This window comes from Moschus berezovskii, chromosome 2 (genome assembly GCF_049115385.1).
Source record: "Moschus berezovskii isolate FMDL1 chromosome 2, NW_MosBer_1.0, whole genome shotgun sequence".
Taxonomy (NCBI): domain Eukaryota; kingdom Metazoa; phylum Chordata; class Mammalia; order Artiodactyla; family Moschidae; genus Moschus; species Moschus berezovskii.
In genome coordinates this window covers 4,832,226-4,845,730 of record NC_142461.1, presented here as the reverse complement: position 1 = coordinate 4,845,730, position 13,505 = coordinate 4,832,226, and the positions used below count along the sequence as shown (strand labels likewise).

Below are 13,505 nucleotides of genomic sequence, written 5' to 3'. Positions count from 1 at the left end.
TTTACTTTTTTCAAGTTTCTTTAACGTCTGGCTTAACGGAAGGCAGCAGGGCTCTCATGTCTGCTACGGCCTTCAGTCTGTTGCAATATATTGTTTTGAAATATGTAAAGATCTTCTAGCCTTACGCAGACATGTAGTTATAAAAGGAAAGAATATGTTAACAGTCTTTTTGATACACGTGTACATCCTTCATTGATACTACTCCAAAACGTGACAGGCAGTAATTTTTTAAATTAATTTTTATTGGCGTATAGTTGCTTTACAATAGGGCGTTAGTTTGTACCATAAGGAAAGTGAATCAGCCACATGCATACATATAGCCCTGCTTTTTCAGACTGCCCATTGCGGTCCCCGCAGAGCACTGAACAGGGTTCCCTGAGCCGTGTGGCAGGTCACGTTAGTCGCCCGTCCTATCCAGAGTATCAGCCGTGCGTATGTGTTAAGCCCAGTCTCCCAATTCACCCCACGCTCCTTCCCCCGCGGTGTCCGTGGGTGTGTTTTCTGCCTCTGCGTCTCTGTGTACACTTTGCAAATGAGGTCATCTGGCTCACTGCCCGCAGAGTCTGAGCCGCGCCCCTGAACTTCTCACGTTCTGTGCACTAATGTTTCATCGCTGTGTCTTGCACTTTGAATGGAGCCTTCCTTTCCCCACGTGTGGCTTTGTGACACCACACGAGGTGATTTGGAAAGCAGTGCTTCACTGAGTGTCACGAATCTTCCACACAGTGCCGTCTTCATTACATATCCGGAAAATCCACATCAGGTAATATCGCTGCTGACCTCCAGAGAAGAAAGTCTGTAAGTCTTGGACAGCTATCAAGTCTGCCGTGACCGACACCAGTTCTTCCAGCTTTCGCTTGAAATTTCAGTTGCTTTGAAACCTTGAGTTTTTATCATTGGCAACAAACCGCGTCAGTTGTTTTGCTTGAGGTGATGCGTTCACTCTGTTCATTTTCAAGAAAACGCCTGTCAGACGCCCATCATCCTCTCAAGCACAAATGCATTCCGTGAAAAAGGCAGAAATGCTGGGACTTCCCTGGTGGTCCACCGGTTACGACTCCATGTTTCCAATGCCGGGGATGTGGGTTCAATCCCTGCTCGGGGAACTAAGGTTCCACATGCCACAGAGTGGCCAAAAGATTAAATAAATAAAAAGCAGAAATGCTTACAAGTGCTTCCCATCTGGTCACACCGACTGTTAAGAGACTTGTACTCAAGGGTCTAGATTTAACAAAGTTAATAATTATTATGCTGCATCATCAAGGATGTTCTTAAGTGAAAAGACTTTTTTTTTTTTTGGTGAAGAACATGGTGATCAACTGAACTGGTGCCACTGCCTTGACTCAGCTGAGGCTCCAGCAGTTTTACCCAGCATTGCCTTTCCCCCATCCGTATAATGTCAACACGGTGGGAAAGGTAAATAACATCCAAGTATTTTAGTGAAAACAGTTTTGGCCTCACAGAGCCCCTGAAAGGGAACTGAGGGCTTCCCATCTCCCTAGGTACCCGTGGAGCGCACTTTGAAAACTGCTGACAGATCCATTTTTGAGCCTAGAGCGTAATGACTTTTTAGCATAGAATGGTCCATTTTGCTCTTTGTTTGTTTTTTGAGATGTTCAATGTTTTTAACAGTGAAATGAAATGTAAAATGAGATTTCATTGTACATTTGCTAACACGGCTAAAGTTGATAGTTTCTAATGCTGAAGAAGATCCTGGGCACCTGGAAATATCCAGCCTGGCAGGTGGAGATATAAAATGGTCCAACCATGGTGGGGAACTGGGAGTTTTTTTTCTCGTTTTTGGTTTTTAATTTTTACTGCCGTCCAGCTGACTTACAAGGCTGTGTTGGTCTCAGGGGTGCAACAGGATGAGCCGGTTAGTTCTCCACACACATGTGTCCACTCTTTGTTAGAGTCCTTCCCCATACAGTTCTGAGAGAGCCTTGTGTCTTGACCCCTCTGCTCGAGTAGGTCCTCACTGGTTGCGCATTTCTCTTTGCAGGGTCTCACTGTTCCACCGTGCGACCTGACATCAAATTCAACCAGTTCCTTCCTAACAGACATTTGGGTGTTTCTAGTTTCCTCACTCAAAAGCAGTGCTACCTCATGCTTGTGTGCCCTGGGCCGGCGTCAAGGGGAATCCACACTTTCAGGCTCCCGATACCCCCCAGATGGGCTCTCCCCACCTACCGCCTCCCGTGGCATCGGAGCTTCCATGTGTGTCTTGCTTGCAGGTGGAGCATGACCCCGCCCATGGTGAACGCTTACTACTCACCCACCAAGAACGAGATCGTGTTTCCCGCCGGAATCCTTCAGGCGCCGTTCTACACCCGCTCTTCACCCAAGTAGGACGCTCCTGGGGCTCCGTCCCATCTCCTCCCCGCTGCCCGTGACCCCTCAGCAGACCCCCGGGCCAGCCTGACAGCTGGGTCAGCCCACAGCTGACCCCGCCTCCAAACCTGTCTCACCGAGGGCTCCTTGTCCCACCGGGAGACGTTGCCATGGAAACAACGCTCACTCCCTGTGCTTCCCTCTGGGGTCTCCTAGACCTCAGAGTCCTTACACGGTGCGAACTCGGGGCCCATCATGGAGGCGGTTCAGTTCAGTCGCTCAGTCGTGTCCGACTCAGCAGCACGCCAGGCCTCCCCTGTCCATCACCAACTCCCGGAGCCTGCTCAAACTCATGTCCATCGAGTCGGTAATGCCATCATGGAGGCAGGAGCCCCAAACAGGGGAGTGCCCCTCTAGTGATATTCTAGAACAGTCTCAGCTGGGAAGTTAGTTACTGAGGCCTAGCTGTTTGCGCTGACCCAGGAGGGCAGTGCCTGGCACGGTGCTTGGAGTGCAGCGGGCACAGGCTGATGCAGCTGGTTCTCCAGGCTCTGACCGGCTCGGGGGCCTGGCTGGAGCCCTGCGGGACTCTGCTGTGTCTCCAGACTGAGGGAGTGGTGGGCCCGCCCCATGCGACATCACTCTCACCCATGTCTCCCCCTCTAGTGCCTTAAACTTTGGCGGCATCGGCGTCGTCGTGGGCCACGAGCTGACTCATGCTTTTGACGATCAAGGTACAGGTTCCTCAGGGTTCCCTTCAGATAAAATCCCCACCAGCTTCCTGGCACCGCTGCTCCTGCTTTTGCTCCTACGCATCTTAGCCTTGGAGACAGAAGGAGATGGAAGGTTAAAATCCTGGCCCAGGCACCTGCCAATTTGTGTGGACTCTCACAAGCCCCATCATTTCCGCAGGCCTCTATTTTCTTATCTGTAAAATGGGCGTGTTGATCATGTGGTGATTGAGACTGGGCAGGCTCACAGTGGGATACCCTGCTCTCTGAAGGTGTGCGGTGCCGGGGGATAGTACAGCGCTCCGCCCTGTAGTCAGTGGGGAGCAAACATTCCTCCACCACCCAAGAGACTTCTCTGGTCCAACAACAAGCAGAAGAGTTAGTACCTCACCAGCTAACGTCCAGAATCCCCCTCATTGCCTCGTGCCTTGGGGACTCCAAAACCGAGAATGAGGAGGTAGGGCCTTCCTGTGACCTTCACACTGCCCGCTGCCTTCACCCTGCCGCTGGGCACAAGGTCAGAGGCCCTTCACCAGCCTTGACGGTGAATCCAGCTCCACTGAAACTTTGAACATGCGGGTCCTTAGTCGGGTCACGTTCCTCCCTCCCGCGCCCCACCCCAGATCGGCTGATTCATCCGGGTCCTTCAGCACCCAGCCTGGCCTCATCTCCCCAGTGCTGGGGGGTAGACGGCCGGATAGGTGGGTGGCTGATTTCTCCCTGGGAGGAGAGGCACGACCACAGCACGGTCTGTGGTCTCTCTTCTCCGCCCAACCTGACGCTCCCCTCCGACCCCGCAGGCCGAGAGTACGACAAGGACGGGAACCTCCGGCCCTGGTGGAAGAACTCGTCCGTGGAGGCGTTCAAGCAGCAGACCGAGTGCATGGTGGAGCAGTACAGCAACTACAGCGTGAACGGGGAGCCGGTGAACGGCCGGCACACCCTCGGCGAAAACATCGCGGACAACGGGGGCCTCAAGGCGGCCTATCGGGTAGGAGGCCCCTCCCTGCACACCCAGACCTGGCTCTGGGTCTGTCCAGATGCTTCTTGGTTAAGAGTGGTGGGAGACAAGCTGGGGCACGCGCAACAGGGTCTTTGGGCCTCAGTTGCCACATCTGTGGAATGGGTGGCAGTGCAGACCGAGTGAAAGGGTGCCCGTGAAGCAGCCGGCTTGGACCTAGCACACAGAGGCTGTGTACCCCAAGTCCAGCACCCCCTGAGGGTCACCGAAAGGGCTTGGACTGGACCCACCTGAAGACCTGCCTGTCCCTCCCTTTGCAGGGGAAGCCGCCCCTGACCCAGGCAGCAGTGGGCCCGGGAAGGGAGGGAGGGGGACGCTGCTCACGGAGCCAGTTCTGGCTCTAGTACTGGTTCTGCAGTGAGTCGCTCAGCCTCCCTGAGCCTCTGTGCATGTGGCTATGTTCTTCCCTGCATTGCTGGGTGTGAGAGAGATGGCACGTGACAGCTTGGGCACAGGGTCTAGTCCAGGATGGCCCTCAGCGGTGTTGTCTGAGTTGGAAGGGAGAGACGCCAGAGGCTAAGGCAGAACCTCCTCCTCCTCCTCGTGGCTGCGAGAGCAGGAAGCCCGAGAGATGCTGAGTGTTGAGGCCTGTGGGCCGGGCCCCCTGAGAGCCCTGCAATTAGGTATCTCACGCCCACTGTACAGGCCACAGAACCAACCAGAAACAACCCAGAAACAGCCGATGACTTGCCTGATGTCCGTTGGTCAGTGAAAGTGTGCTGCAGACTTTCGATCTGCTGTGTCCTGTTTTTTGGTGCTGGCGGTTCTGGGACGAAACAGCGACGGGTCCTGCTCTCATGAAGCCCCCAACTGTAGCGGGTCAGGGACGGGGAGGAAAGGCAGTTCACACCTCCACGGATAAATGTGATGATGTCAGACGCTGATAAGATGAAGACAAGACAGGCCAAAGAAATAAAGAAAAATAGGGGAGAGGGTGGTCAGGGGAGGCTTTCTAGAGGGGATGACCTTTGAACGGAGTCCAGTAGGGTGAGAAGGAGGCACGGAAAGAACAGTAAATGCCGAGGCTGTGAGGTGGGCCCAGGCCTCGCAAGGCCTTGGACAGGAAGAAGGACGGGGCGGGGATGGAGGGCGTGGCCCGGGGCAGGAGGGGCGGCTGGAGGAGTGGCTGTCCCAGCTACAGCCTCTGTCAACTGAGCAAGGACCTTGGGGTTTATTCTGGCTGCAGCGGGAGCCACTGCGGGGGTTTACACAGGGGAAGGATCTGCATCACCCTCTACAACCAGGTCAGCAGACCTACAGCCCGTGGGCCGCATCCAGCCCTTAGCTGGCTACATCAATAAAAATAAATCAAAGTTGTGGGAGAGAGGGGACAGCGCCCCCACTCATCTCCATGGTGCCTGTGACTGCTTTCATACAGCAGGGTGTTCCTTGAGCCGTTGCAGCAGAGAAACTGGCTTCCAAAGCTGAAAACACTTACTCTCTGACCCTTTATAGAAAAAAGCCCCGCTTTATGAGGATGACCTGATTTGCTGTGTTGGGAGGGGGTTGGAACTGGACCAGTTTGAGGTCAAAGAGACTAGTTAGAAAGCTGCTGTGAGGTTGTCCAGGCAAGAGGTGAGCTAGAGCAGCATGAAGGGTGCGGTGCGGTTAGACTGGGGTGTTCGGCTGACTGAAGGAAGGTGAGCCACAGGCGGGCCCTGGGGTTCGGGCCTGAGTGACTGGGCGGCTCAGTCCAGGCGCTCAGTCGTGTCTGACTCTTTGCGACCCCGTGGACTGCAGCGCGCCAGGCCTCCCTGTCCACCACCAACTCCCGGAGTTTGCTCAAATTCGTGTCCATCGAGTCGGTGATGCCATCCAACCATCTCATCCTCTGACGTCCTCTCCTCCTGCCTTCAGTCTTTCCCAGCTTCAGGGTCTTTTCCAGTGAGTCAGTTCTTCGCATCAGGTGGCCGAAGTTCTGGAGTTTCAGCTTCAGCATCAGTCCTTCCAATGAACACCCAGGACTGATCTCCTTTAGGATGGACTAGTTGGATCTCCTTGCAGTCCAAGGGACTCTCAAGAGTCTTTTCCAACACCACAGTTCAAAAGCATCAATTCTTTGGTGCTCAGCTTTCGTGGTTGGCATCATTTACTGTGACGGGAAAGCAGTCTGTGTGTGTGTGTGTGTGTGTGCGCGTGTAAAATGCATCTTGGATGTCCAGTGTGTGTGTGTGTGTGTGTGTGTGTGCGCGTGTAAAATGCATCTTGGATGTCCAGTTGGAGCAGCTGAATGTTCCCAAGAAAGGCTGGAGCTGGCAGGGTGCATCTGTATTTAGATGGAGGTGGTATTTAAACCAGAGGGTTGAATGAGCTTCCTCTGGGATGAGTGCAGGTAGAGGGCAGCTCCTCTAGGCTGAGTTAGGCTCAGAGCTGAGGCCCAAGACCCCCTTCTGTTTTCCCCCCAGGCCTACCAGAACTGGGTCAAGAAGAATGGGGCTGAGCAGACGCTGCCCACCCTGGGTCTCACCAACAACCAGCTCTTCTTCCTGGGCTTTGCACAGGTGAGTTCTTTAGAGAAAAGCTAATACCCAGGCACAGTCTGCCATCTTGAGTTCCAGGAGCGCTGAAAACCAAAAGGCAGATTTCCTCAAACAGAGAAGCCCTAGCTCATGGGTCCATTCACAGGGCATTTACCCTGTAAGAAGGCAAGCTTCATCTTTGGAGAAATTCAAGGAAGGGTCGAGAACCCTGTTAGAGGAATTCCTGCATCAGGTAGAGGAGAGGACAGGTGTGCTTGGATGGCTAAGGACCCTCCCGGTTCTGCGGTTCTAGAAATGTCTTAAACTCAAGGCATCCCAGGTCGTCCCTAGAGTTGGCAATCAGCGTGTAGCTTTCTGTTGGTGCCCAGAGCCACAAGGCCACGAGGCAGTTGGTTCTGCCCAGGAAAAGAGTGATGTGGACTCAGTGCAAAGTGTTCAAACTGGTTTGGGGGCAGAATCCTTGGTGCAGGTGAAGCATAATGCAGATGCCCAGGACAGACATCCAGCTGGTCTGGCTGCAGCAGAGGAAGCTGGATGAAGCTGCCCCCCCAAGCCCGCTGCTTCTTCGTAACCCAGGTGGCGGGCCCATCATGGGGGTCTTAGAACCAGAGGGCGCTTTTTTCCCTGTTACAGTGATGGGGCCAATCTGGAGGCCTCGGGGGCCCGCAGTGACTCCACCCTCTCCCTTATCACCCCCTCAAAGGTCTGGTGTTCCGTCCGCACCCCCGAGAGCTCGCACGAAGGTCTCATCACCGATCCCCACAGCCCCTCCCGCTTCCGGGTCATCGGCTCCATCTCCAACTCCAAGGAGTTCTCAGAACACTTCCACTGCCCGCCCGGCTCACCCATGAACCCGCATCATAAGTGTGAAGTCTGGTGAAGAGTCAAGCACCCAGAGCCGAGATGGAGGGCAAAGAGGGGCCCGAGAACACGCCCCTGGGCCCATGAGACTGCCCCCTCCATCTGGCGGCCAGCCCCCTCCTCCGACACTGCTGAGTGGTCAGCCAGAACCAAGCCTGTGATGTGAGCTCTCACCGTAATTTGAGATTTGACCCCCTGTGAAGACCCGGTCACCCCAGGCACACATGTGTCAACTCTGATGAGTGTTGGGGCGTCAGGCGGGTTGCCCACCAGGCCTGGACCCTCTCCGACAAGGGCAGAGGGGCCCAGCCCCCTCCACCCACATGCAGCACCATATACCACAAATACCACTGTGTCAAATGCTTTAAAGATATATTTTTGGGGAAACTATTTTTTAAACATTGTGGAATACACTGGAAACCTTCAGGGAAATGATGCATTTAAAACACTTTTTTTTTTAAGGAAAGGATCGGTATATTTATTATGTTCTGTTTTCTAAATAACCTGTGGACAAGGGAAAGCCCCTGACTAGCCCCCTCTTCCTTCCTCGCTACAAGGTTGGGCTGAAGCAGGATTCCCGGCCCCTGAGCAGGTCCCCACGTGGAGAGGTGCTTCCACCCTTGGGGTGTGTGGTTCCAGCCCCCTCCCCTGGTTCTTGCTCCCAAAAGAGTGAGGGGCAGCTCGTTGGCACCGCCCCCTGGGGCTGCCTGTCTCTGAACCCAGAGTCCATCAGTGGGGACCCCCCAGCAAGGAAACTCTGGCCCCCAGAGTCACACTAGGGTACTGATGACTGCGTGAGGCCAGGTCTGTGCCCTCCAACCCAGTCTGGAGGTGCCCGAGCTCCCCGGACCTGGGTCACGAGCCCTGCGAGGCTGAGAACCCCCATCAGAGCTCTCTGCCATACCATGGGGTCCTCTCTCTGGCCCCTTGCTTTTGGGCGCCTCCGTCAGCCCGAGACCCGTGGCCGCTCTGCAGCGCCCCATCCCAGCCGTTTCGGAGTCTGCCTTGCACACCTCTTCTTCCCAGGGGAAGAAGAAAAGAGAAAGCAGCGCTCATCGCCTGGGACCCGGATCCTCCCTTGGGCTCTGACCTCCACCACTTCCCTCCTGGCTCCCAGGACCATAGGCAGCCCCGGCCTCCCGTTCAGTGCCTTATCTGGGGCTGCACCCAGGGCCCCCGCCCGAGAAGACCGCCCTTCGCGCCAGGGCCCGCAGTTGCCCCCTCACGGCTGCCCAGAGGCTTGGGCCTGTGGCCAGCGGCTCCACGGTCAGGAGTCTGAGGACCCCTGAACGTGCCCCGGGCTCCAGCCCACCCTTAGCCCCTTGGCTGAGTGGAGACAGTACCTGCCGTGGGCCCTCCTCCCCTTGGGGGTGCTCTTAGCCAGGGGCGGTTCAGGGGGCAGGCACGGTGGGTCTGGCCTGAGGTGTCAGGGCACCCAGAATACCATCTCCGCGCGGCCACAGCTTGTCGGGACGCCCCCACTGGGCAGAGCTCAAGGAGCCCCAGGCCGGCCCTCTGGGGAAGCAGGCCGAGGCAGGAGAGCCGCCGCCCCCAGAGGAGCCAGAGTCCTCCCCTGTCAGACCCGCCCTTGAGCTGGGCGGGCAGCCGTCGGGGGGGCTCCAGGTGAGGCCCCGGTCCCCACACGCGGGAGGCTGGGGATCTCGTCAGAGGCCAGGCAGCACAGTGGCAGAGTTCAGAGGCTGCCTCTCACCCCGCCACGGGGTCAGGCGCTCCTGCCCTCCAGCCTCCTCAGAGGAGGAGCCCAGCCCCCAGTCTGGGGACTAGGACCCCCCAGCGAACGGCAGGCGTCCCAGGGCCGGGGGTCCAACCAGAGGGGAATCCTCTGCCCTCACTGCTTCGGGCAGGGGCAGGGGGCAGGACAGGCATGGAAGCAAGGGGAGCCTCACTCCCGCCCTCCCCTGGAGCTCTGGGCAGCCGCCCTCCCTCGAGGGAGCCCCGCAGGGCCGGCGTCTCTGCGGGGACAGGGGTGTGGGGTTTGAAGCTGGGAATCTGTTTTTTGTATTATCACATTTCGTGCTCCTGTAGTTCTGTGTGGCAGCATCGTAAGTGAAATAAAGTACTTATACCGAAGGCCGCGTGACGGAGTGTGTGTCTTCCCCCAGGCAAGGTGCGGGCCGCACCTCCTCCCCAGAGCAGAGGCCTTGAGGGAGTGAGTCAGTGAACATCGCTCAGTGTGTCCGACTCTTTGCGACCCAGTGGACTATACCGTCCATGGAATTCTCCAGACCAGGTTACTGGAGTGGGTAGCCTTGCCCTTCTCCAGGGGATCTTCCCAACCCAGGGATCGAACCCAGGTCTCCCGCGTTGCAGGGGGATCCTTTACCAGCTGAGCCACCAGGGAAGCAGAAGCGCTGGACCCTGACTAATGCCTGTGCCCACCTGGCCCCTCTTCCGTCATCACTAAGAACGTGTGAGGGCCCCCTGCTGGTGAGCACGATGCATGTCGCCACATGGGCTCAAGGGACCTCCTGGTAAAAATACTTCCATTGTCTTGGAAAGAAGGATGTCATCACTGTTTCCGGGCCTCAGGTGCTTGGGCAGGGCAGGCAGTTCAAGGAAGAGTCTCTGACATACCCTCATGCCTCTCCTGGGTTTTACGTATATTCTTCCCTCTGCCTGGAATACCCTACCCTGACTTCTTTTGGCTGATGAACTCCTACTCATCCTGCAATGCCCAGGTCAGCATCATCTCTAGGAAGCCATTCCTGACTTGCAGCCCAAGTCAGGTGGCTCGTACAGGCTTCCCTCTCCTACTAGACTGTCTTAGTACTGGGGCTGCCATAACAAAGTGTCACAGCGTGGTACCTTACACAACAGAAATGTATTCTCTTATGGTTCTGGAGGCTGTAAGTCTGAGATTGAGCTGATTGCTGCTGAGGAATGTGAGGGAAAATCTAGGCCTCCAGCCCACCTCCCGGGGGTTTGCTAGTGGTCTTTGGTGCTCCCAAAAGTCCTCCCTTTGGCGCTTCTGGAAACATCTCTCCAGTCTCTGCCTTCATCTCACATGATGTTCTCCCTGTGTGTGTCTGCCTCTGTATCCAAATTCCTTTCTAATTTAATTTTTATTTTATATTGGGGTATAGTCGATTAACAATGTTGTGTTCTTCTCTGTTTTTGTAAGGACATCAGTCATATTGAATTAGGGCCTACTCTGAAAGTGTTAGCCACTCAGGCTTGTCCAACTCTTTGCGACCCCACGGACTGTAGCCTGCCAGGATCCTCTGTCCACAGGATTTCCCAGGCAAGAATAGTGGAGTGGGTTGTCATTTCCTTCTCCAGGGGATCTTCCCGACCCTGGGATGGGATCTGTGTCTCCTGCATTGCAGGCAGACTCTTTATGGTCTGAGTCACCCGGGAAGCCCAGAGCCTACTTTAGTGACCTCATTCGTGTTCATTTATTTATTTGGCTACGCTGGGTCTTTGTTTTAGCATGCTGGATCTTTTATTTGTGTCATGCAAACTCTTAGCTGTGGTATGAGGGAGCTGGTTCCCTGACCAGGGATTGAATCCAGGCCCCCAGCATTGGGAACGCAGAGTCTTAGCCACTGGACCACCAGGGAACTCCCCTGACCTCATCTTAACTGCATTCAAGTTCATGTAATGAACTTCTATTACATATATTATATATATATTACATATTGTATATATGTAATATATTACATATTACATATATGCAGTTAAGGTGCATGTAACATAACCCTCTAAGGCCATATTCTGAAGTATTGGGGATTTCAGCCTCAACATGAATGGAGGGGCGGGGGCAAATTCAACCCCTAACACAGGCCTCAATTCTGCAGGCTTCAGAGGTGCCTGCCCCACCCCCAGCAGCCCAGCACCTGGACCAGCCAGGGACTATTGGACAAATGGGTGGGTGAGGGCACGGACGGTAGCCGTAAGCGATGCACGGTTGAGACGGCCGCCCCACAGCACACCAGAACCGAAGGGGTCAGTCCCGTGGGCGAGGCGACCGGAGGACACTTCCCCAAGGGGGCAGGCTTCATCTGAGCCCTGGCTGAGGGGGGACTGAGATTCGCACCCCGTGGGCGAGGCGACCGGAGGACACTTCCCCAAGGGGGCAGGCTTCATCTGAGCCCTGGCTGAGGGGGGACTGAGATTCGCACCCCAAAGTGAATGGAGGGATGGCCCAAGCCAAGCACCTATCTGAGAGGCAAGACTCCTCCCCCTGCCTCGCTTTAAAGGATGTGAGTCACTTCTCTTCGCTCAGGCTCCGTTATTCCAGCTCTAAATCAGACAGTCAGCTCTTTGTTGCGACCCACAAGTACTGGGGATGTGAAGACCCTGGAGACGGTGATGCACTTGGAAGCTCGTCAGAAGGCTCACACAGGTGAACCTTCTCACCGGCAGAGGTGCCTGAGCCCCTCGCCTCCAGCGCCTCTCAGCGGCACAGCTTGGCCTCCTGCCCTCAGAGGAGTAAGCTGCTTAGAACTATACCCTCCCACAACAAAGAAAAAAAGTAAAAACAAAAGTCACTCACAGTCTCATCACTTGAAGACTAAAAAGAAAAAGAAGAGTAAGCTGTTCAAAGGTCTTGTCATCGCTCCCCATCACCAGCTCCCCCTCCTGCCTGGTCCCCTTTCTGCCCCTTACACGGCCCAGGCCCTCTCCTGCCTGTCCTTCAGAGCAGAGTGTCCCCAAGACACACACACACCCTTGCCAATGAATGAGTGAACACAGAATTTTTAAAAAGCTTCCCCATACTGCATGCCTGCTGCGAGTCAGGCTGCGTGCTGTGTGCTGTGCACACCCTCTCTGTGAATGCTCACAGCGGTTTTCTGAGAGAGGTGCTGTACCACCCAGATCACCAGGGAGCAGTGCGCAGAGATGGATTCTGAAGCCATGGGAGAGGCTGCCAAGAACAGGGCCACTTTGAGAGTCACACACACACACTCTCACAGGCTGGAGGTGCAGAAGGGAGACATTTTTCCTGCAGAGCCCATCTCTGACTCTCCCTTTCCCCAGGACCAGCTGAACAGGTCCCTTTCTCTTCCCTGGAGTTCCTGCCCCTCCCTTCCTGAACCTCCTCCTTTTTGTAAGTGACAGATCCTCCCCTCTTAAAGAATGCTCTGTTCCCCAAGCAGGAATATTAAAACCCCAGCTGGACCCTCTAGGAGTTTACCCTACGGTTAAAGAGATAGAAACACATGCAAGATGTGACTAACAAGAAAATGTATGCAACCTGCAGCTTCCCAGGTGGCGCTAGTGGTAAAGAACCCACCTGCCAATGCAGGAGACATAAGAGATGCAGGTTCAGTCCCTGGGTTGGGAAGATCCCCTGGTGAAGGGCATGGCAACCCGCTCCAGTATTCTTGCCTGGAGAATCCCATGGACAGAGGAGCCTGGTGGGTTATGGTTCACAAGGTCACAAAGAGTCGGACACGACTGAAGTGACTTAGCATGTGCACACATGGAACTTATGATAAGAATCAACCGTGAAAGCCAAAGGATTCAGCAGAGACTGTCCATGAGGGTTGGGGAACTGCAGAGGGAGGGATAAGACAATATTCTAAACTTTAAAGGATCTAGAACAGTAATAAAACAATGAAAAATGGGCAAAACCCTTACAAAAAAACCTGTAAAACTTTCCTGGGGAATGTAAAAAGACCTGAGTAAATGCAGATGAATATCCTCATCACAGATGGAAAAGGTCAGCGCAATAAAAGATGGCAGTTCTCCCCCACATGAGTCTCTAACTTCCATGTACTTTCAACCAAACTTCCAAGATAATTTCCATGGAATTTGATAAGCTGATTCACATGGAATGGAAAATGTACCAGGGCCAAGACAATTTTGAAAAAAGAATGATGAGGGAGCTGGGCCTCTCACAATCTGTTATAAAGCTTTAGTAAGTTATATAACATGATGCTGGCAGAGGATTAAAGCAATGGAAACACCTTGAATAGATTAGAGAACCAGGAACGAGTCTATGTGTCTGTGGGAATCAGCATAGGAGAAAACGGGGGGGGGGGGGCTTCCCAAGCGGCTCGTGCTCAATCACTCAGTCGTGTCCGACCCTTTGCGACCCCGTGGACTGCATCCCGC

The 13,505-nt window shown here is 54.7% G+C and overlaps 1 protein-coding gene across 4 annotated transcripts in view; it reads left to right on the top strand.

The window, feature by feature from the left end:
* ECE1 (endothelin converting enzyme 1) overlaps window positions 1–9,515 on the top strand; it is a 126,711-nt gene extending 117,196 nt beyond the window's left edge. For all 4 annotated transcript variants that reach the window (XM_055398761.2, XM_088843332.1, XM_055398759.2 and 1 more), the window contains 5 exons: window positions 2,235–2,345; window positions 2,998–3,065; window positions 3,863–4,053; window positions 6,489–6,584; window positions 7,267–9,515. In XM_055398761.2, coding sequence (XP_055254736.1) covers window positions 2,235–2,345; window positions 2,998–3,065; window positions 3,863–4,053; window positions 6,489–6,584; window positions 7,267–7,443 — 643 coding nt within the window. In that variant the 3' untranslated portion in view covers window positions 7,444–9,515. The remainder of the gene's footprint in view (window positions 1–2,234; window positions 2,346–2,997; window positions 3,066–3,862; window positions 4,054–6,488; window positions 6,585–7,266) is intronic.
* Window positions 9,516–13,505: the final 3,990 nt, after the last annotated feature.